At 51.4% G+C, this 24,086-nt stretch overlaps 1 protein-coding gene across 1 annotated transcript in view; it reads left to right on the top strand.

Annotated features, from left to right (window-relative positions):
* KIAA1671 (KIAA1671 ortholog) overlaps positions 1-24,086 on the top strand; it is a 139,427-nt gene that overhangs the window by 9,639 nt on the left and 105,702 nt on the right. The window contains exons 3-6 of the mRNA XM_068562631.1: positions 1,733-3,346; positions 5,472-5,559; positions 10,076-12,850; positions 21,277-21,402. Of these exons, the coding sequence (XP_068418732.1) occupies positions 1,788-3,346; positions 5,472-5,559; positions 10,076-12,850; positions 21,277-21,402 (4,548 nt within the window). The 5' untranslated portion in view covers positions 1,733-1,787. The remainder of the gene's footprint in view (positions 1-1,732; positions 3,347-5,471; positions 5,560-10,075; positions 12,851-21,276; positions 21,403-24,086) is intronic.

Genomic DNA, 24,086 nt, shown 5'->3' with positions numbered 1-24,086 from the left:
GCTGGAGTGTCCAGGGGTGGGCAGGGCTCCTGTGGGTTCTGCTAGGGAATTTTCTCTCTGTCCTTTGAATCCTGTTCTTGTCCTCTGTCTCATGTCTGGGCTATGTCTGTGTCCCAGAGGTCACGGGAGCTGGCTCTAACGATGAGCAGTCCTGATTTGGGGCAGGACCCTGTGCACCTTAGAACTCCACCCTGAGTCACTGCAGACGGGTTCCTCCCAAGTCTCCGATTTTCCCATTCTCCATTTCTGTGCCTCTCTTCTGCCTCTAACCCCGTCTAGACAGTGTTCCCCGCTTTGGGGAGAAGGAATCTTTTTAGCACCATCGAGTGTGTAAGGAAGAGAAAATATCAAAATCTGTCTGCCTTTCTTTCCTGCAGGCTGCTGAGTGAGTCAGAACCGGGGGCAGCAGTGTAGCACCCCAGGAAGGGAAGTGGAGGCTTGCGTTGGACTAAAATGCCTTCTACTTTTAGCCCATCTAGACGGGGGCAGGCTGGGGACAATTTTGTAGGGAAAGAGAGCACTGGAGTGAAGGTGGGGTTAGGGTGGGGGATGAATCAAGAACAGCAACTTGTCTGGCACTTTTTAAGACCAGAAAGGAAGAGGACATAATTGTTAAAAAGGCAGAGTTGAATGGGTCCAGGACTTGAGGTCACGTTTCAGCTGTGTGATGGTTGGCAAGTCGGGCCACCTCTCTGAGCCCTTTCCCTTCATCTTTATAAGGGAGATAAGGATAATCCCTGCTTCTCGGGGTCATTGGAGGATGGATGAGAGAGGAGGGCTCCTGCCTTGAGAGAGCAGAGCTCATGACTGGATGAACAAGGGGTTTGTGCCTGAGCTGCTGCAAAACTGGGGCTGATGATCACACACCCACCTCTTAGGGTTCTGAAGAGGATGTGATTTGTAAAACAGAGGAAGCACTTGGCTTCCCTGAGGCCTCGCTCATGGTAAACTCTCGTCCTTAGCTGTTACTCTTCTTACTGAGACTGTGAAGGCAGCCAGCATAAAATAGGCGTTCAACCGAAAAGAACCCAAAGGCAAACCGATCACGACAGCAGGTGGAGTGGAAAATGAGGATGGCTTTTTTTTAAGGCTTCTGGAAGGACTGGGGAGGGGAGAGATAAGGGACCGTCTGGACGGTTAGAGTTCCAAGGCCAGTGACCAACTTTGTGACCGTTGGGTAGTTGTGTGAGGTGGGGCTTGTCACCTACCCTCTCTGTGCTTGGTTGTGACCAGGATCAGCCTGACGTGGGCAGGCTCTGAAATGGGAAAATACTGCGGGGTGACAGGACTCTCACCAGGGTTTATGCTGGGAGCGTGTGGTGTGAATTTGGAGTCTGACCTGGGTTCGAATCCCAGCTTTGCCTCTTTACTCTCTGAGTGACCTCAGGTCGGTTACTTGGCCTCTCTGAGCTGGTTTCCATACCTGTACAGCAGAGATCAATCCCTTTTCACCCTGAAAGCTGGCCTTGAGATTAGCTGAGTCAGGGAAGTCCAAGGGAATGTTGGCGCCTTTTCTGTATCCTTTGAGCCGGAATGAACTTCAGAGTCGGGCCATTTAGTCCACTGCCCTTTGCCCACAGCTGAGAGGTGAAGGCACTGGCCCAGGCTGGCCCAGTGGTCAGTGGAGAGCTGTCGTCCAGACCCGGGACTCTGGTCTCTTGATCCCCGTCCCCCAAATCCCTCTGCTTCAACCCAGACACTGACTGAATCTTAAATTTCCTATTTTTTTTAGTGGTTGCCTCTCCGTTTCTGATGTTCGTCTTCCCCATGGATCCACAGCCGTAACCATGGTGACGCGGGTGGAGGTCGGCTCCATAAATTCTCTGACAGGAGTGCCAGGCCTGGGCGAGCTCTCCAAGGAGGAGGCTCTGACTCGGACCTACTTCCGCCAGGCTGGCAAGGCCCCCGGGGCGCCCTCAGCGCGGCTCTTGGAAGGAAAAAGCCCCCTCAGGAGCCCGGTCCGCTTGCTCCCTCTGCCGAGACTCGCCCCCAAGCCCTTCTCCAAGGAGAAGGCCGGGGACGTGACCTCCTCGTGGCCCAGCCTGAGCAGGCCGTCTCCCACCGGGGGGCTCTCCCGGGACGTGGCGGCAGAGGGGCTGGGCGAGAAGATGCCCGGCTTGGTGGGGCGGGAGGCGGGGAGCGGGGACGGCCCGAGCAGCTCGTCTCTGGTCTCCAAGGCCGCGCTTCTGCGGCCTAGCCCCAGCACCATGATCCTCTTTGAAACCACCAAAGCCGGGCCTACCCTGGGGAAGGGGGTCGGCCGGGGGGCTCCGGAGGCCGACGCAGGCGTGTCTCAGGGGCCCCCTGCTGCCTCCCGGCCTGAGGTGGCCACCAAGCCCGCCTTGCCGGCCCGAAAGCCTGCGGGGACTCTTCCCCGACCGGCCTCCCTGTCTCAGGACACCAGGCCGGCGGCCACCCAAGAGGAGACAGGCCTAAAGGAGCCTCTGTCAAAGGCCAGCAGCGTGGAGGACGCGGGTAGCCCCGCTCTGGAGCCCAGGCCTCGCCTGAAGAGAAGGCCCGTGTCGGCCATTTTCATCGAGTCCATTCAGCCTCAGAAGCCAGCAGGCCCTGGCGGGGCAGCCATGGCGGGGAAGGCGCCCCCCACCCCTCCTGAGAAGACGTGGGTGAGGAGGCCTAGGCCTCTGTCCATGGACCTCACGGCCAGGTTCGAGAGTAGAGAGGCCTTGGCGAGGAAGGTGGCGGACGAGGCCATAGCAGGATCCACGGCCCAGTGGCGGGGGCCCGAGAGGCCTGACCTGGACCCCAAAGTGGATGGGGAGTGTCTGGTCAAAGCAGAGGCTCCCCTTCACGACCCGGATTCCGACTTCCTGCAGGTGGCCAGGAAGATCCAGGAACGGAAGGAGAAGCTGCTCTGCAAGCAGGCGGAGATGGGCAACCTCAGAACCATGGGGGGCTCGGCCAGGGTCACCCCCACCAATGACCAGAATCTTGGGGAAGAGAAAGCCAAGCTGGATGGGGAGCCGGAGAAGGCACCCAGGGCCCCCCAGTCCCCTTCGCCCAGGCCTGGAAAAGGCCAAGAAGTCGCTGAGGTCAAGAGCAGAGCGGCTGATGGGGAAACCCAGGCAGGGGGAGAGCGGACCCCGAGGGGCGGCGTGAAGAAGCACGTCAGCCTCTTTGGCGAGGAGAGCGCCTCGGCCTTGTCATTGTGGTCTTCACCCCCATCAGCCCCCCCTGAGTCCCCACCGGCTGCACCGGAGCAGGGGAAAGCCGGTGTGAGCGTCCAGGAGCGGATCAAAGGCTGGGCCACCGAGAGCTCGGAAGCAAAGCCAGAGATCAGGAAGAAGGTGGTCCAGGCGCGGCCGCTGTCAGCGGATTTGACCAAACTGTAAGTGGGAATATCCCGCTGGCTTCCCCCAGCCTCCAAGGTCCTCAACCCCTTACCAGAGACCCCTCGGGAAAGGAAACAGCAGGGCGCCAGGCTCCGTGCTGCGCGCCTTACGCCCCCTCTCAGTTTACGCACAGCCCCCAGAGGAAGTGTCATTGGCTCCCATTTCTCAGATGAGGAAGCTGAGGTGTGGAGAGGCAGGGCAGCTCCCCTGTGTGTGCTGGCAGCAGGGCTGGGAGCTCCATTTCCTCATACACTTTTCAAGGGGAAATATTGTGCCCATTTCACAGATGTGGACAGGAAAGGTGAAATACCATGAGGAAGTCGGGAGCCTGGTGCAATTCCAGCTCAGCCTGTCTCCATAGCTAAGCTTTCCTTTCCTAAAGTCCGAGGACACCTAATATATGGCCTAAACCTCTGTGGATGGCCCAAAAAACAAAATCAGATGGGTCACGATAACTTGGGCGGGTAGCTTCGCCCCTTGAGCCTCGGTTTCTTCATCTCCAAAACAGAAATGATGCTAAGACCTGCCTTTAAGGATTAAGGCAAAGACTCAGAGAGATAATGCTGAGAGTCACTCAGCCCAAGGGAGCCCTCAACACGTAGCTCCAAATGATATGATTAATCCTAATGGTTAATGATGATTTTCTAAGCTTGGCCTGGCCTCTGATATCTCTTGCTCCTTTGTTTTTCCACAAGTGGCTTCTCGGCTAGGACAGGGAGATGCCACCGGGTGTTTCTGCCAGCTTGTTAATGACATGCATGCCGCTGACATACTTTGTCAGGGATGGAGCTTCCAGGGGGAGCTCTGGGCAGACTGCCCTTCAGGCCCTGGGAACCCGGGCAGCCAGCTCGGCCAGAGTTAGGCCGGTGGCTCTCAGCATTTAGAATAACCTGGAAAAAAAAATACTGATGCCTGGCCCCCACCCCACCTCCTAGAGAATCTGATTCAGCTGGTCTGGGGAGGGGCCCATGTCTTGGTGGCTTTTAAAAGTTTCCCAAGTGATTTTCATGTGCAGTCAGGCTTGTGAACCCCTGAATTCAGAAAACAGAGAAAGGGGGGAATTCCCTGGCTGTCCAGTGGTTAGGACTTGGCGCTTTCACTGCCATGGGCCGGGTTCAATCCCCGGTCTGGGAACTAAGATCCCGCAAGCTGCACAGCATGGCAAAATAATAATAATAAAAATTTTAAAAAACCCAGAAAACAGAGAAAGGGGCACCCATGTCGGGGACCTCACACACCTCCCCTCTCTGCGTCCCCCGCAGTGTCTCAGGTTGTCCCCATCTGACAGGAGGGGAAACCAGGGCTCTGGGCTTAGAAACAACTCATGCACAGCCTCACGCCTCCCAGGAGGCGGACCTTGGACTGCTGCGTGTGGGTCAAGTTTAAGCGGTTTGATTTCTTTCACCTCCCTCTTCTCTGCAGCCCCCAGCCCTGAGCTAATCTTTCAGCGTCCGCTCCAGAGAACTCTTCAGAGATGGAAAAAGTGTAGCTCCAGAACTCCGCTTTCTCCCTCTTCCCCTTTACGGTGGGGAAACGGGCCCAGAGAGGGATAACGCCTGGGCCCAGGTCACCCGGAGAGGCAGAGGCAGGCCCGCGCCCCGACACATCCCCTGACTGCCCACTGCCCCCAGTCCCGTGGTCGGTCTGCGGTGGGGCTGCTATTGTGGGGTTACAGCCATTAATTACCCCTCCTGGGGCATCTTCACTCTTCTCTAAACGCCCTCCTGTAGCTATTAGGGCCTTGGGTAGCCTCTTATCCGCCCTACAAAAGACGACGGGGAGGTGTTAATTATCCCCGTTTTATAGGTGAGGTCACAAGCCTGGCCCGAGCTCCCTCAGTGGGGAGGCAGGAGAGCTGGGACTAGCACCCAGGTCTCTTCACCCAAGCCTGGGGCTCCTGCTGCCCCGATGATGCTGTGTTTAAGGTAGGCTGTCCCCACCGGGCCAGAGAGGTTTGGCAACTGCAAAGGACATGTCCCTTCTCGGAGGAAATTGGGCAGTGTTGCTTTGATGGTCTCAGTGCTGATTTCACCCCTGGGTTCCTGAGCTAGTTACGGGGTGCGGGCTGGAGGGAGCCACAGCTGCCGGCCCCTGTACAAGTAACTTGGATCTCTGTGCCAGGTTTTCAAGCGCAGCTTCAAGCAACGAAGTCACATGTGAGAAGTGTTCTGAGCTGAGCAGTGAGCCTCCTAAAGAACCAAGAGAAAAGGTAAGGAGCCACTTGGCGCATCCTTTTTTCCCAGCAGGTAGTTATACTTATTGGAAAAAGGGCTTTTATGATCTCCAGGACCCAGGAAAGAATCAGAAACCTCTCATGAACCGTTAAGACATTTTATTCCCTTAATGTTGGGACTTTTAAAGTCCCTTCCGGTATGATGGGCTGTGTGATTCCCCGTTGCAAGTATAATCGTCAGGCATTTCTTTTTGTCTGTGCAAATGGGAGGAGGGACATGGCTTTCCTGTGTAAGAGTGTCTGCTTTATTAAGAAATTAATAAAGATGTAAAAATGTTGATAGAAACCCCCCTCAATTTTCCCCCATTATGGTCCCTGCTTCTTTCCCCACCCTGATGTGTCACCTAGGAGAAGAAGAAGGAGGAGAATTACCATCAATTAAATTGCTTAAAAAAATTTTTCATTTAGTCTGTTTTCTTAAATATTTATTTATTTATTTATGTTGCCTGTGCTGGGTCTTAGCTGTGGCACACGGGATCTTCGTTGCGGCATGCAGACTCTTAGTTGCAGCATGCATGCGGGATCTAGTTCCCCGACCAGGGATCGAACCTGGGTCCCCTGCATTGGGAGCATGGAGTCTTACCCAGTGGACCACCAGGGAAGTCCCCATTTAGTCTGTTTAATAAAAAAAAAGCTCATAAAATAACTGCTAGGTATAACGGGTTTGTGGTTGATGCTTTCTGCAGTTTCAATTTTTCTTAAACAGCTTTATTGAGGTATAATTGACATACAGTAAACTGGACATGTTTAAAGCGTATAAGCAGGTGAGCTTTGACATCTTTGTACACCTGTTGAAACTTTCATCACAATAAAGACAATGGACATTTCCAGCACATGCAAGTTTCTTCTTTGTAATCCCCCAAAGCAACCGCTGATCTGCTTTCAGTTACTACAGATTCATTTGCATCTTCTAGATTTTTATATAAATGGAACCAGTGCTCTTTTTTTGGTCTGGCTTCTTTCACTCAGAATCATTATTTTGAGCTTCATCATGTCGTCATGTGTCTCAATAGCCCATCCTTTTTTATCGCCGAGTAGTACTCCGTTGTACAGGTAGCCCACAGTTGGCTTATCCATTCACCCCTTGATGGGCATTTGGGTTGTTTCCAGTTTGGGACCATTGCAAATAAAGCTTCTGTGAACATCTGTGGGCAAGGCTCTGTAGGGACATCTATTTTCTTTTCTCTTGGATAAATACCTAGGCGTGGAATGGCTGGATCACATAGTTTTACTTTTTAAGAAAATTATGCAGAGTTTTAAACACCAGAGCTTGGTTCCAAGCCCATTTGAACCCCTCCCATCATAAACCCCTAACAAAGGTGAGCTGGCTCTGAATGACAGTGCCCACCACTCCTGGGGTGGGCAGTTTGCCCTGTTTTTATCCTTGGATCTTGTGAGTCATTTCTTTAAAAATGGTAGAGAGGGACTTCCCTGGCAGTCCAGTGGTTGAGACTCCACACTTCCACTGCGGGGCACATGGGTTCGATCCCTGATCAGGGAACTAAGATCCCGCGTGCCATGTGGCATGGCAAAAAAAAAAAAAAAAGGTAGAAGGAGGCTCTAATTTAGGTGAAGCCCCCATATTCACATTAAAATATTATAGTGACAATAGCAGTAAGAACAAAAAGGGCTACATGAAGCCAGTGGGGCAAAATGTTGATTGTCATTGAATCCAGGGGATGGGCTGTGGCGAATTGATTATTTTATTCATTTATTTATTATTTTTTTCACTTTTAATGACATTTATTGTTTTTATTCAAGTGAATTTTTTATTTTAATCTGTCATTTCATATGTTTGAAAATTTTCAAAAAAAATGAAGAGTTAATAAAGAAACGCTTGCTTTAAATATCATGAGATTTCATCTCTATAAATGGACTTTTCTTTTGGTGATTTTTTTATTGGGTAAAATACACATAACATAAAATATACCTTTTAAACTAATTTTTAAGAACAATAAATATATTTTTTAAATTAAAAAAACTATGTGTGTGTACACACACACACAAGTGCAAGGAGAAAGTTCTGGACAGTTCTTCCAGGATCCACTCCCCACTGATAACACTTGTTATCCAGGAAGGGGCCTGGGATTTGACTATTTGAATGAGGGAACTGAAGGACTTGAGCTTTGTATATATTGTTTAGATTCCTGTACAACGAAAATGAATTCATATATTACTTCTGCAAAATTTATGAAATGAAACATAAAAATTTAAAATCAATATATTTTTTAAAGTCTTTAACGGCATTCCATCGTCTAGAGTAGAGATTAGCAAGCTATGGCCGTGTCTGCACTATAGCTGTTTTGTAATAAACAATTCAGTGGCATTAAGTATATTCTCAAGGTTGCACAACTGTCATCACTGTCCCGTTCCAGGATTTTTCATCCCCCCCAAAATGGAAACCCCTTACCCAGTCACTCCTCATCCCCCACCTCCAGCCCCTGGCAACCATGAATCTACTTTCTGTCTCTATAGACTTGCCTATTCTGCATATTCCATATAAGTGGAATCATATATGTGGCCTTTTGTGTCTGACTTCTTTCACTTTGCATTATGTTTTCAAGGTTCATCCACGTTATAGCGTGTATCAATACTGCATTCTTTTTTATGGATGAATAATATTCCATTGCATGGATATACCGCTTTCTGTTTATCCATTCATCCATTGATGGACATTTGAGTTTCCAGCTTTTGGCGATTGTGAATAATGCTGCTGCGGACATTGGTGTACAAGTTTTTGTCTGAACACCTGTTTTCAGTTCTTTTGGGTATATACTCAGGAATGGAATTGGTGGGTCGTATGGTTAAATCTTTGTGTAACTTCTTGAAGTAGACTTTTTTCTAACAGAAGAGAAAAATTTTAAATATGACTAAGCAATAATACATGCATATTATAAAAACCCAACAGAACTAAAATGTGTAGGATTAAAAGATGACGTTCTCATCCTCATTTCTTCTTCCTACCCTCACTCCCTCACTCACAGTTTTTTTTAATTAATTAATTTATTTTATTTATTTATCTTTGGCTGCGTTGGCTCTTTGTTGCTGTATGCAGGCTTTCTCTAGTTGTGGCGAGCGGGGGCTACTCTTCGTTGCGGTGCACTGGCCTCTCATTGTGGTGGCTTCTCTTGTTGCGGAGCACGGGCTCCAGGCACGCGGGCTTCAGTAGTTGTGGTACGTAGGTTCAGTAGTTGTGGCTCGTGGGCTTAGTAGTTGTGGTGCACGGGCTTTGTTGTTCCACGGCATGTGGGATCTTCCCTGACCAGGGTTTGAACCCGTGTCCCCTGCATTGGCAGGTGGATTCTTCACCACTGCACCACCAGGGAAGCCCTTCACTCCCAGTTTGATTGATATCTTTTCTCCATTGTTTATGTACACACGTACATGTTTATACACATGTACACATGTAGTTTTTTAAAATGATATTTTATCATAAATATATAGTTCCTCATCCTGCTTTTCTTCCACCAGCACGACATTTTGTGTGTTCTTAGATGTTAGGACATTGGGACCCACACCCCCTTCTGTGGATCCAAGTGCCTGTGTGGTATTCAGTTGTTTGAATATTTCAGAATTTATTTAGCCAGTGCCCTTCAGATGGGCATTTAGGTTGTTTCTGTGTTCTTTTGTTTCACAAACAGTGCTGTATGAACTTTCTCGTTCACATAGACTAGTGCACGTGGGCAAAGCAAGAATCCTGGGAGGAAATCGGCCAGATAAAAGGAAATGAGTGTCTTAAAATCATGACAGATATACTGAGTTGCCCAAGAATCATGCCCATTTGTCTTCTCACCAAGCGTCTGAGAGTGGCTGTGTCTGAGAGTGGCCGTTTCACCACATCCTCACTCACACTGGCTATGCTCAGTCTGTAAGATTTTATGGTGTCTCACTGCTGTGATTTTAAAAGCAGCTATTTCAGGGCTTCCCTGGTGGCACAGTGGTCAAGAATCTGCCTGACAATGCAGGGAACACGGGTTCGAGCCCTGGTCAGGGAAGATCCCACATGCCGCGGAGCAACAAGCCCGTGCGCCACAACTACTGGGCCTGCGCTCTAGAGCCTGTGAGCCACAACTACTGAACCCATGTGCCACAACTACTGAAGCCCGCGCACCTAGAGCCCTAGCTCCGCAACAAGAGAAGCCACCGAAATGAGAAGCCTGCTCACCGCAACGAAGAGTAGCCCCTGCTCGCCGCAACTAGAGAAAGCCCGCGCGCAGCGACAAAGACCCAAGGCAGGCAAAAATAAATAAATAAATAAATAAAAGCAGCGATTTCAATCACTTCATCTCTTTCTTTCCATTTCAAACTGCCCCCCCCCCCACCAGGTTTTGTTTTGGCTGCACTGCACGGCTTGTGGGATGTTAGTTCCCCGACCAGGGATCGAACCCCAGGCCCTGGCAATGGAAGCCCGGAGTCCTAACCACTGAACCACCAGGGAATTCCCTCCATTTCAAACCCTTTAACTTAAATTGGGTTTTTTTTTTTCCCACAGCAAAAGGAAGGGCATGGTGTGGATGTAGCATCTGTCCCAAGAAGCCCCTGGAAGCCTGCGACGACCCGGGAGAAATCCAGGCAGACAGAGCGGAAAGACAGTTCTGACCAAGTCCCTGGCAGCGGTTGGAGCGAAAGTGTGGTGGGGCCTCTGAGCCCTTCTGCCAGCACCCCGGATGATGACGGAAGCTTCCAGACCGTGTGGGCCACAGTGTTCGAGCATCACGTGGAGAAGCACACCGTGGCTGACCCGTCAGGACACTGTCCCACAGCCATGACCCCCAGGGACACGGCCGATGTCTTGGAGCTCAGATCCATGTTCCTTGGGTCGAGAAGCTCTTTCCCGCAAACCACATACCTGAAGAAAGAGTGGTTGGAAAATCCCGACCCAAAGAAATCTGGGTGGACTGCCTTCTCCAACGGTGAGCCCAAACAGCATCATACGTCTTCGCTCCTGGGAAGATACCCTGTGGGCGAAAAGTGCAGTAATAACCCCTGCCTCAAGCTCTTGGAAAGCCCTCCCGCATCCGAGAGGGTCGAGCCCAGGTATGACATCATGCACGCGGTCGGGGAGCGTGCGCACAGCGAGGCCATCCCCACGGCGCCCGAGGAGAAGGCTGTGACGCTCCGGAGCAGCCAGTCTCGGCTCTCGCTGTCCCAGGAGGTCACCCCTGCCGTAACCCCTGCTGACCCCGAGCGCGGGCTGGAAGGCCAGGTGGGGTCCGTCCAAAGGGCCAGTTTGATCTGGGAAGCTCGAGGGACGCGTGAGGTCAGTGGGCCAAAGCCTGATTTCCACCGAGAGCTAAAGGACACGTCTGGAGGCAATTGTCTGTCACCCAGATGGACAGGTGGGGTGGCCATGAGCTGGCAGAAAGCCGCCATGGGGGTCAGTGAAGAGAGAGGCACGGAACCAAGCCCCGAGGCCACCTCTGCGAGGACCATCCAGGCTGCCATCCAGGAGACCCAGCACCAGGGGATCGAAGGGGCCGGAATAAAGCCAGGGGAAAGGGGTCCCCCCCAGGGGGGCCCTCTGGAGCCTCCTTCCAGGGCTAAGGGCGAAGCCTCTGACTTCCGAGCCCGGCCACAGGCAGACGTGCTGCTCCAGAAGGGGCCCCTCGCCGTGGCTGGCGGCCAGGGTGGAGCGAGGCCGGCCCAGGTGCCGGAGCCCGAAGCCAGGATGCGGAAGGTGAGCCCCAGCGACCAGAGGATGGAGAGGTGGAGGCGGCGGACGTTACCCCACGACGCAAAGTTCGATGAATTCAGCTTGCTGGCCCCAGAGCACTCTTCCAAGGCAGAGCAGAGACGGACGGGTTATTTGACCCGCACCGCAGGTGCCTTAGGAAAACCCCAACTAGCCCACGGTTGGGAGGAGCCCCAGCTGGGCAACCCGGGCGTGTCACAGGTTCTTTCAACGGCAAAGCAAGGGTCATCTGTGGAACCCAAGGCGACCTTTTTTGCAGTGACGTATCAGATTCCCGACACTCAAAAAGCAAAGAGCGTTGTTAAGCCTGGGCCCGAAAACTTGATGGAACATTCTAGAAAAATAGCCCCACCTCCATCGCCTCATCTTTTAACATCTACGTTGGTTTCTCTGAACCGTGAAGAGCTGCTGGAGACCATGGGCAGTAAAAACCAGGCTCCAGGCAGAGAGCATGACAGCGCAAACTTCCCAAAGACTCCGAGGCCGGCGTCTCTTGGGGACAGGATTCTGGGTCCTCCCAGCGAGAGAATCTCCGATGCCGACGCTTTATGGGTTCGTCGGGGACCGGAAGACAGCATTGGTTTTCACAGCGACTGGAAGGACGGTGGGAACAAGACGTCCCCGCCTGGTGCTCCCCAAACACCTCCGGCTCTCAAAAGTCACCCGAAAGCCACCCATCTCCTGGTCAGAAGGAAGACGGAGGTGGTCAGCGAGACGTTCCCAGGTAAAATCAAGGACGGCTACAGGTCCAGCATCCTCGACATTGACGCCCTGATGGCCGAGTACCAGAGACAGCCGGCCGCAGGCCCCAGGGAGGCTCAGGAGCTGATGGGGGGTCCGCCCGCAGAGCCCAGGGCCTCAAACCCTGAGAGGCCCGGCCAGCAAGGCGAGGTGGATCGGAGACGGAGGAGCCTGAAGGAGGGCCCTGAAATTGAGGGTCCCCGGAAACAAGCCAGTTTCGCCGAAGCAAACCCCAGTTCTACCCCCGGCTCGGGCAAGCAACTGGCAGAGACCCCGGGGGCAGCCATGAACACCAAGGTCAGCCCTCCTCTGTGGGCTCTGCCGCACTCAGCTCCTCCTGAGAAATATCCAGGGGCCTCTTCTGGCCCTGCAGGTCCCAGGAAAAAAGGCTCGGGGGTCACTGAGGATGAAAAAAAGGCCTTTATCAGTAAACATCACAGTGCAAAGTGCCAGCATCCCCTGGCTGAGTCAAAGCCCACCACCTCCTGGGAGGATCTGGGCAGTGGGGCCACCATGCCACCCAGGTCGTCCCCCACTGACCAGAAGAAAGGGCCCCCAGGGAAATCCCTCAGGAGGGGAGAGGAGGACAGTGTGACCCAATGGGGCAACCACCCATGGGACTGTGGAAGGTCACTGCTGGATGTCAAGAGGGCCCATTCGGAGAAAGGCCCCCCTCTCAAAATCCGAGAGGGCCTGTCCATCATGCAGGAAGCCAGAGAGAGGAGGCAAGAGCAGCCCAAAGGGAGGCCCAGCCTCCCCAGGGAGAGTTCAGAGGCCAAAGACATCAAGACAGGGCTCTGTCGGCAGGAGTCGGGGAATCGAGACAGTCAAAAGGTGAGTACAAACCATGTTGCAGTTTTGTCAAACGTTGTTAAACATGCAGGCCAGGGGTCTCAAACTCAGAACCCACGTGGGTAGGCCGGGTGAGTATGGAAATGAGTGGAGTCAGGCTGGGTGTGAGATGCTAGGGAGTGGTGGGGCTTGTGGCAAATGGAGAGCCCATGCCTTATCGGAAGGGGGCAACCGCTGTGCAGCCCCGGCTGGTTCTTGACAAGTGAGGAAGGTGGTGTTGAGATGGCAGATCTGATTTATCAAGAGAACTGGGAAGATCCAGATTTTTGTCCGTAATCCCCTCCCCCCATTATGAAATGAGGACAGAGTACTAAAAAAATGCTGCTTAGTCCAAACAAAACTTGTCTGCTGGCACTATACAGCCCGTGGGCTACCAGTTTTAAACCTCTGGCCTAGAATGATCACGATAGGTGTCATTTATTGAGCACCTGCTGTATTCCAGTGTGCTGCATCACGTTCATCATCGTATCCCCAGAGTCCAGCATCCTGCTTGATGTTTCGTGAACGTTCAAGAAGTGTTCGTTGAATGAGTGAGCTCACATGAGCCTCAGGACAATCCACACGAGAGGGCTTGTCGTGGTTTGTGTTCCTATAGAAGCAGCCCCCTCCCTGCAAGTTGTTTTAGGAGGTGATCCCCAGAGGAGCTGGTGTGGGGAGGAGAAGTGAGTCAGGGAAGGGAAGCAGGTGATGAAGGTGTGGGCACCTGAGGCTCGTTCTCACTGGAGACCCCTGGGGAGCAGCACAGGTCACCTCTGGGTGGTCCTGTCCAAGGGGCAGGGGACCTGGAGTATTTGTTTCCTAGTTCCCCTCTGTCCTTGCCTGAGGCTGTGTCTGGGGTTTTTACCATTCAGACTCCTCTAACCTGGCTGGGGCCATGCTCAGTGGTGGAGAGGAAAATCCTCACGCAGCATTGGCGTGTACTTGAGTGGTGGGCAGGACACCCACAACGTCTGCTGCAGGTATGATCACCTTGTTCAGATGGAAAAAACGGAGGCTCAGAGAGGTTCAGTAACTTATCCCAAGTCACAAAGCACCAAGTGGCGTAGCCAGTGTTTGCACCCAGGTCTAGCCCGATACCCGAGCTTTCAGTGGAATGAGAGATCATGAAGGTGGGGAAGAAATCTGAGGCATGGAGTCAGCCCTCGGGAAACTTTCGATCTCTGTGTGGAGGTGGGACGTGATTGACGGCCAGGAAAGGATGTGGTGCAGAGTGAGGCGCTGGAGAAGAGGCCCAGGGAGACGTCCCGGAGGAGGCCCTGGCCTGAGCCCACCCTTGAGGGATGGATATGAATTCGGATGGGCTGATTAAGGGAGGTGAGGGCATTCTTGGTAGGAGCACAGCATGAGCAAAGGTTCAGAGGTGGGAAAAAAAAAGGCATGCCCTGGGGCCAGTGTGGAAACTGACTATGGGCCCCTCCCTGTCACCCCCCATCCAACCTAGAAAGGGATGTTGTGGAAATTAAGCGATAGGAGAATTCACCTAAGGTTCAGGGCGCGTAAGTGGTGGAAGCAGACTTTGAACCCACGTCTCTTCCAGTGACCATATTCAGGCTTGCGTTGGAATCTCCGCTCTGCCGCTCACCGGCTCAGCTGTGTGCAGAGCAGGCACTTGGCCTCCCCGAGCCTCAGTTTCCCCCTCTCCGGAGTTAGGAGTTAACGGGGATTCCTTCCTTGAGGCGCTGCGACCAGGCGGAGAGGAGATAAAGTGCCCAGCATGGGCCGGGCAGGCAGCGGGCTCCGCAGATGCGCCTCCGGGAAGGGTTTCGCCTCCCCCCCGCCCCCCCACCCAGCTCCAGGCTGTTGTTATGGGGAAGCGAGAGAGGGAAGAGGCCGTGGAAATGTGACACTGCATCTGTGTGCCAGCGCCTGGCTGAGGGGCCCGCCGGCAGCAGGAGACTCAGGGACTCGTGGAGGGGCCACCCCGGCCCAGCCTTGGACGCCCGCCCGGGGTGCCGGGGCCCCAGGAGCGCTCATTGTCAGGGGATCTGTTTTCTCACAAAGGGGACTGGGAAGCCTTGGAACAGCTCCCGTTTCTCTTCTCTCCTGCCCAAAGATCTTTGGTTCTTGACCTTTAAAAAATAAATAAGAGCAAAACAGAAGTAAAAAATGTTGGTTGTTGAAAATTCAAACCTTACAAGAGTGTATAACGTGTATAGAAAAATGTCCCCACGGACCCCTTTCCTTTCCTGTCCCCCAGATGCAGCCACTGTTATGGTTTTTGATCTCCTTGGAGACTTGCCCACACTCCAGAGTGGCTTACCCATCGTATATGTATTGATTTATAATTGTTGTATTTTTCTTATTGCAAAAGTAGTGAATGCTTGGGCACAATTTAAAATATTATTGAAACATATGGTTTAGGATGGAAAGCTCCCCCAAATGAGGACCCTCTGGTGCACTGGGACCCTCCCCTCCAGGCCTGTTGGTGGTTCTCGGCCATGGGCAGCTTTGCTCCCAGGGCGCATTTGGCAAAGTTTGAGACATTTTTTGTTGTCGTAACCAGGGAAGAGTTTGCTCCTGGCATCTACTGGGTGGAGACCGGGGGTGCTCCACAACATCCTACAGCACAGCCCCCAATACAGAGAATCATGGAGCCCCAAATGTATGTAGATCTGAGGCTGGGGCACCCTGGCCCAGACACGGATAGGTAAATGCATACTGTTCTGTGGAAACATGGCAGCATTCTTCAGAAAATCTCACAACTTGCTTTGTTTTTTCTGTCGTGTATTTAAAATTTTTTTTAATTTTTTTGTAAAATTTTTAAAGATTACTTTCCATTTACAGTTATTACAAAATATTGGCTATATTCCCCGTGTTATACAATACATCCTTGAGCCTATTTACACCCAATAGTTTATACCTCCCCCCTCCCCCCCCGCCTCACGCTTACATTGCCCCTTCCCCCAATGCCCCACTGGTAACCATTAGTTTGTTCTCTATATCTGTGAGTCTCCTTCTTTTTTATTATATTCACTAGTTTGTTGTATTTTTTAGATTCCACATATAAGTGATACCATACAGTATGTGTCTTTCTCTCTTTGACTTATTTCACTTAGCATAATGCCCTCCAAATCCATCCATGCTGCTGCAAATGGCAAAATTTCGTTCTTTTTAATGGCCGAGTAATATTCCAGTGTGTGTGTGGTACACACACACACACATATACACACACACGCACACCACATCTTCTTTACCCATTCATCTGTTGATGGACATTTACACTCCATACCTTGGCAATTATAAATAATGCTGCTGTGATCATTGGGGTGCATGGATCTTTCTGAGTTAATGTTTTTGTTTTTTTCAGATATATACCCATATAACTTGCTTTTAAAACTTTAACAGTAAAAAAAAAAGTGCATATATAATCACCTTATTATTTTTAATGGTTGCAAAGTATTTCATTATGTGACAGCCCAAGCTTTTCTTATCCAGACTTTTGTGGATGGACATTTGGGTTGATTTGAGTTCTAGGGCTTCATTGAGCATCTTGAGGTGCATCTCTGCTTCCTTGGGTGAAGATTTCTTGATCGGCAGCCAATTCTGCTCATGTGCCCCACATGGGGTGTGATTACAATTAAAGTTATTCCTCCCTCCCTCCCTCCTCTCTTCCCTTCGTTCTCACTCTTTCTTTCTTTTTCACTTAACATTTATCAGAACTTTGTCCCAGGCCCAATTATAGTATTTCATTTCATCAAATGATTTATTTTCGTTTCAAGAGAGAATATTTTCACGTGGCTCCAAAAATACTTATAAAGTAAAAATTCCCCCAGACCTCTCATTCTCCATCCTCCCGTTCCTTCTCATCCCGTAATCATATTCTTTTCTGCCCAAATTCTTTTAGAGTTTCTTTCCGAAAATACAAGCAAATGTGAATACGTAAGTCTTGTTTTTCCTTCCCTTTTCCGTAAAAGAGAGCGTTCTCTAAGAGTGGTTGAAACTTTGGTTGCCTATGGGTAAGTCCTAAAAGACAGCAGTGCAGGGGCTTCCCTCCAGACCAATTAGGCTGAAGTCTCTGAGGTGGGGCCTGCCTTTGTCAGTTTTAGAAGCTCCCCTGGGGATTCTTGGGTGGAGGGTCAATGCTGAACCCACAGATCTGCTACCTGCCGTTTTTTTGGGGTTTTTTTTGTATAAATCCTCTTGGAGAACTTTTGCATTCAGCCCGCAGACAGCGAGCGTCCTCATTGTTTTTAACTGCTGCATAGTAGAGGTGGATGATATTTCCCACCTTTTACTATTTACAAACCACGTACGTGCAGGTGTATCTGTGGGTTCAGAATGGCGATTGCCCTTCCACGGGGGAAGGGGGCTGTGGCTTTGCAGGACTGCCAGCGCGCCATGCAGTGGAGCTGTACCAGTTCACATCCTCCCCAGTGATGACAGGGCCCCGTCTTCCCTCAGCCTTGCCAGCCGGCTGGGTTATCAAACTTTTGGAGCTCATGCTCCCAATGAGTGCCCTCCATCCTGTCACTTGTGCGTGAGGCCATTTGTACTTCCTTCCTATAACCTGCTGGCTTAAGTTCCGCCACTTTTCTTTTGGAAAAAGAATTCTTCATTAGGAAGATGAACACTTTGTACTTTTCATGATTTGACTTCTTCCTGGAAACAGCCCTGGACTGCAAATGGGGCAGACCTGGCGTTGGGCAGACCTAGCTTTGTGACTTACCAGCTGTGTGGCTCTGGGCACCTTGCCAGACCTCTCTGAGCCTCAGTTTCCTCACCTGTAGAATGGGAATCCTGCTTGCCTCATGGACTTGCTGGAGATTTATCACAAAGTAACATATAGTCAAGTGCCTGGCCCAGGGCCTAATGTGGAGAAGGTTTGTGGAAGTCAGAGGGATGCACTTAGGGTCAACCTTCATCTCTTCACACATTGCATAAGTGTACGAATCTGGTGTCAGGCCCTGTTCTGGGCACCAGGGTCGCTGGGAGGGCCCAGTCCACTGTATCAGGCTGTGCCGTCCAATACGGCAGCCACTAGCCACGTGTGGTTCTTTCAATTTAAATTAGTTAAAATTAAGTAAGATCCAAAATTCAGTTTCTTCGTCACACTGGACACATCCAAATGCTCAAAAGCCACAAGTGGCCCACGGCCATGGTATTGCTCAGCCCAGATGGAGAACCTCGCCATAATCACAGAGTGTTCTAGTAGACAGCGCTGGTCCAGATGGGCAAGCAGAGTGAGTGAGTGGGATCATTCAGAGAGTGGTAAGTCCTAGGGAGATAGAGTAACCTCCCTGTCACCCCCTTTCTCTAAGGGGCTGTCTCATGGGAAGGGACTTGACAGATGCCATGTGAGTGATGGGAGCACCCCAGGCAGGCCGGGATCTGCGGGGAAGAGGCAGAAGCAGCGAGTGAAGATGCCCCAGCATGGGGATGAGCTGGTCCTGGGGATGCTGGAGGGACTCCAGTGGGCCCTGGGATGCTGGCCAGAGCTGAGCTGGAGAGGTGAGGAGGGGCCAGAGCGTCAGGGAGCTAGCAAAGGGTTCTGAGCTGCTGCCACCATCTGTGTCTCAGAGAGACCCCTGGCTGCCCTCTGGGTGAGGGTGGAAGCAGGGAGGCCCGTAAGGAGGCTGCCGTGGTCCTCAGACAGGTGACAGGGCTTGCACCAGGGTGGTGGCAGTGGAGGGGTTAGCAGCATTTTTTGAGGAGGTGGTAACAGCTTTATTGAGATATAAATTCATGGCCCATGCAATTCACCCATTTAAAGAGTATCTTCTTCATCCCCTAGGAAGCCCTGTACTCACTGACCAGTCACTTCCTGTTCTCCTAATACCCTCCAGGCCCAGGCAACCATTCATCTACTTTCTGTCTCTATAGATTTGCCTATTCTGGACATTTCATATAAATGAAATCACACGAAGGGGTCCTTTGTGACTGACCTCTTTCACTTAGCATAATGTTTTCAAGGTCCGTCCGTATTGTAGCATATATTAGTAGTTCATTCCTTTATATGGTCGAATAATATTCTGCAGTATAGATGCACCCCATTTTATTTATCCATTCATTGGTGATGGGCATTTGGGTTGTTTCCACTCTTTAGCTATTATGGAGGAAGGTGCTTTGAACATTCATGCACAAGTTTTTGTATGCTTTCATTTCTTTGGCTATATACCTGGGAGTGGCATTGCTGGGTTATATGGTAATAACTCCAGGTTTCACCTTCGAGGGGCTGTCAGACTGTTTTCCAAAGCAGCTGCACCATTCTGCATTCCCACCAGCAGTGTATGAGGGTTCTAATTTTTCTGCATCCTAGCCAACATTTGCTATCATCTGTCATTCTGATTCTAGCCATCCCAGTGAGTGTGAAGTGATATCTCATGGTGGTTTTTTTTAAATTGAGATATAATTGACATGTAATGTTATATCAATTTCTGATATAACATGATGATTCAGTATTTGTATATATTGCAAAATGATCATTGTGGTTTTGATTTGCATTTCCTGTTGAGCGTCTTTTAACGTGCTTATTGGCCATTTGTGTACCTTTTTGGAGTAATGTCTATTCAGATCCTTTGTCCATTTTTAAATTCGTTTGTTATTTTATTATTGAGCTGTAATTATTCTTTGTACATTCTGGATACAAGTGCTTTATGAGACCGAATGATTTGCAGGAATGTTCTCCCATTCTGTGGGTTGTCTTTTCACTTTTTAAAAATTAATTAATTAATTAACTTCTGGCTGCGTTGGGTCTTGTTGCTGCGCATGGGCTTTCTCTAGTGTGGCGAGCAGGGGCTACCCTTCTTTGCGGTGTGCGGGCTTCTCATTTCGATGGCTTCTCTTCTTGCGGAGCACAGGCTCTTGGCGGGCGGGCTTCAGTAGTTGTGGCACGCGGGCTCAGTAGTTGTGGTGCATGGGCTTAGTTGCTCCGCGGCACGTGGGATCTTCCCGGACCAGGGATCGAACCTGTGTCGCCTGCATTGGCAGGCGGATTCCCAACCACTGGGCCACCAGGGAAGTCCCACTTTTCACTTTCTTAATGGTACCCTTTGAAGCATCAAAGTCTTTCATTTTGATGTAGTCTAGTTTTCTTTTGTTGCTTGAGCTTCTGGTGTCCTATCTAAGAAACTCTTGCCTAATCCATGAAGGTCATGAAGATATAAGCCTATATTTTCTTCTAAGAGTTTTCTCCTTTTGGCTCTGACATTTAGGTCTTTGATCTATTTTGAGTCGATTTTCGCATATGATGTGAGGTTTGCAGCATGTTTTGAAGGCAGTGTCAGCTTTGTTGATGGGACGGAGAGAAAGAGGAGACAGAGGGTGACCCGAGGGTCTTGGCCTACCCAGCTGGTGACGGGGACAAGGTGGGGAGGAGCGATTGGAGGGGAGGAATGGAGAGGCCTGTTTTGGGCACATGAGGTCTCAGATCAGCGTGAGCAGTGACTATATAGATGGTAAGTGGGCAATGGGATCTGCAGGTCTGGAGTCCCAACACAGAGAGACAGAATCCGGACTCGTCCGTGTGTACACGGGATTTATTTAAGCCATGGGGTGTGATAAGAAACCCCAAGGGAGTGATGTAGAAGAGGAGGCTGCGTGGCTGGCCTGGGTCACACTTTCACATGTCCCTCTGAGATGCAGGGAGCCTGAGAAGGAATAGCCAGGGAGGTCAGAGGAGAACCAGAGAGCCTCATAAGGCATCAAAAAAGAGGCTGTGAGGCAAGGGATCAGGAATCCAGCCATGCTCTTCACTCATGCTGTGTGTTCTTAAGCAGATGCCTTCCCTCTCTGGGCAGGGACAGTGTGAGGTATGTACAATCCACATTCTAGAGTCCCGTGTTTACTGGCTTGTGACTATCCCCTTATAAATAAAAATAACAGGATTCATACCAGCACACCTACTCCATTGTATTCATGTACCATTTCTCTGTATAGGTGCACATGTGTTTGGATGCATGGAAGGATGTCTAAAATGAGGTCACCAAAAGTTGCCAGTGGCAGTGATGAGGCAGGCTAACATTTACGGAGGGCTCCCCACATGCCAGGCATGGGGGAGACTAAGATGAAGCCAACCAGGCACCCAGGTCTCACACACGTCTGCCCCCTGGTGGCAGCACTGAGTCACACGCTTTCCACGGGCTGGTCCATCCCTGAACTGAGGACGATTATTAGGGGTCTTTCCCCACATGGTCAAGGCTCAGAGAGGTTAAGGCACACAGCTGAGGTAACACAGTTACTAAGTGGCTGAGGCTGGGCTGAACCCAGACCTGCTGATCCTACATATTACCCCCGTTCACTGAGGTGGACCACCTGCCATGGGATGGTGCGGGGGGGTGGGGATGGAGCACCTGGAGCTTTAATTTTCTTCTTTGCCCTTTTAGGTCAGAATGGACTCTCTCGGTGTGACATATTCTTTCTGCAAATAGGGAAGCCCCAGTAAAGTCCTCTTCTTGTGTCCTGTGCCTCAGGTGCCACCGGGGAGGGAGGATGCCCTTCAGGACAATGAGCCGCTGCTCCGGCAGGTGACGCCTGTGGCCGCGGGCCCCCGGAGAAGCCACAGCTTCTGCAAGGACAAGAGGAGCGGGCCCTTCGTGGTGAGTGGTGCTGGCGTGGCCAGAGTGGACGCAGTTGGGAATGTCCCAGGCTGGCCCCAGGGCCTGAGGGGGACGGGGACGGGCAGGTGACTGTCCGGGAGCCTGGTGCTGTCTGGCTGTGCCATGGTTCATGACGTGGAGGGTGTTTGGTGGCTCTGCTGGGGAAGCCTCCTCCCCTCGTGGTTTTTTGGCCCCTTGTGGAGGGGTGGCCCCTGCTGCTTGGCGTGGAGCAGTTAGGAGAACACGTGCTGGGGTCCGAGAGCCCTGGGTTCGAATCCCAGCACTGTCTCCTCCTCTCAGCCTCTTTGAGCAATTTGTATTAATTTCTCTGCACCTCACTTTGTTCACTGGGAGAACAGGGCTGTGATTCCTGCTTCTTTTGCGCCGCTGGGAGGATGGAGTAGGATTGCGTGGGGCCCAGCACATGGTAATTCAGACAGTGATAGTTAGTGTGGTGACGACAGGAGGAAGGTGGGGTTAAGCTGCTTCTGGAGCCGGTTCGCCTGGGTTCACATCCTAGCTCTGCATGCAGATGGGCGTCTGGCCTCAGTTTCCTCATCTGTAAAATGGGGGTAGTAATAACATCTCCTTCACAGGGCTGATGTGGGGTTCAGATAAGATAATTCGAGAAGTGTTTAGCTTGGTCCCGGTAAACACTTTAATAAGTGTCACATTACCATTATTATTATCGTTGTTGTTGTTGTTATTATTCTTTTTTTCGAGTGTCCTTTTGGCTGTCACTGAGCTCTGTCTCCTCAGCCAGCACTTCCTCCCACTCAGCCTGTTTCCTCACTTGTGGAAGCAAGTAGGTAAATGAGGTGGCGGGACCCCAGGTGAGCCCCCTTCGCTGGAGCCTCAGTGTCCCCAGCTGGGTTCCAGGGCTTCACCACGTCTGAATTTCCGTGATTTTCTTTTCTGGTTTTTTTTTTTTTTTTTCACTTTTGCTCCATGATCCTTGGAGATCTGCTGAGCTCTGCATTTCCTCCTGAAGTCCCACCCAGGCCCTGGGCCTTGCGTGGGGACATCTGAGATAAGCCGTTTTTAATGAGGCAACACCAGCTCTGTGCCTGAGGTCATTCTGAGTGCAAGGCTGCATGCATTTCAGTGGTTATCTGTGCCCGGTCTCTGAGACGTGGGCTCCTGCAGCATTGAAGCCTGAGGTCCATTCCTTCTAGCTTTATGGCCACGGGCAAGAGACTTCACTTCCCTAAACCTTGGTCCCCTCCTCTGTAAAATGGGTGAAGACGCCGCCCCTGGCAGGCTTCTTGCCGAGACATGATGGGAGAGTTAAAAGGCCTGACTGTGGGGCTGGGGGTGACAGCTCCCATGCAGGGACTCAGATGTCGGCTGAGAAGCCCTGGAAAATTCCTCAAGTGTCCAGATCTCAGCCACCGATTTCTTTCTCACCCTTGTCTCCACTCCCTCTCAGGCACTGACCCAGCTTATCTGATTGTGTGTGTGTGTGTGTGTGTGTGTGTGTGTGTGTGTATGTATGTTTGTGAGAGAGAGAGAGAGAGAGAGAGAGAGAGAGAGAGAGAGAAGACAAAGGCCATGGAGCGAAGAGCATTCAAACCCTGTCTTTTTACAGTCTCTGCTTGCTGGCCCCTCCCCTTTCTCCCTCTGTCACTGAGGAGCCTTTGTCCATGGAGTTGTCAGGTGGCTCCCTCCTTCTGGCCCCCAAGGCCCCTGCCCCATTGCTGCCTGCTTGATCACCTCTCCCCTGGAGGTGGATGGGTTGGGGTACTGAGCCTGAGCAAGACAGAGCTGGGGCCCCAGACCTCGGTTCCCTGCTTTCAGGACTGACACCTGCAATTCCAGGTAGTGGCCACCAGGGGGTGGTGGTGTTCAGCTCACTTTCTGATGGCTCCAAAAGCCTGTCTGGGGGTACCTCAGCATTGGGGCTCTGGAGACTGAAAGAAGTAGGTTCAAGTTCTGGCTCTGGCACTCTGTGACCTCAGGCAAGTGGCTTGATGGACCCCACTGAGCCTCAGTTTTTGCTTCTGTAAAATGAGGCTGGTCCTAAGTGGCTTCCAGAGTATTTTTGTGAGCAGTAAATGAGGTCACTCAGCCGTCAGGAAAGTAAATTCCCAGTTAATGCCTTGGCTGCGGGGATCACTGTTCCCGCTTTCCTTTTCCTCTCCTTCTCTTCCACCTCCCTTGCCCCCTCCTCCTCCTCCTCCTAACTCCCCGTCCTCCTGTCATCTCCCTTTTTCTCTCCTAGTCCAACTCTCTCATTATGAATGGGGAAACTGAGGCCCCGAGAGAGGGCCTGACATAGGCAGGGCAACCCTGCAGGTGAGGCCTGGGGTCCTGAGCCCTTGGCCCTGCCAGCTGCCCCTACCTATCTGGAGGTAGGAGGTGGTCAGTCCTGCATTTTATACTCCGTGGTACATTTGGGGATTCATTCACTAGTGGATAAATGCCATCCGCCGTTACTCCTGTCACTGTTTTGATTGATGACTTTGTACTGTTGACTTCCAGATGAGATTCAGGTTCATCTCCCTTTTTTGAGTCTGTGCTCCAGGCCTTGTCAGTCCCCACTCCCCACTCATGTTAGGGAATATGAATCCCATTTTGCAGAGGAGGAAACCAAGTCTCAGAGAGGTTAAGCCACTTGCCCAAGGCCACACAGTCAGCAAGCGGGGGAGCTGGAATGCATACTGGGCCTGTTTCACCTCCAGCCT

The sequence above is a fragment of the Eschrichtius robustus genome, chromosome 14 (assembly GCF_028021215.1).
Source record: "Eschrichtius robustus isolate mEscRob2 chromosome 14, mEscRob2.pri, whole genome shotgun sequence".
NCBI classification, from domain to species: domain Eukaryota; kingdom Metazoa; phylum Chordata; class Mammalia; order Artiodactyla; family Eschrichtiidae; genus Eschrichtius; species Eschrichtius robustus.
The sequence above is the reverse complement of the archived record's forward strand: the minus strand, read 5'-3'. Positions and strand labels throughout refer to the sequence as shown.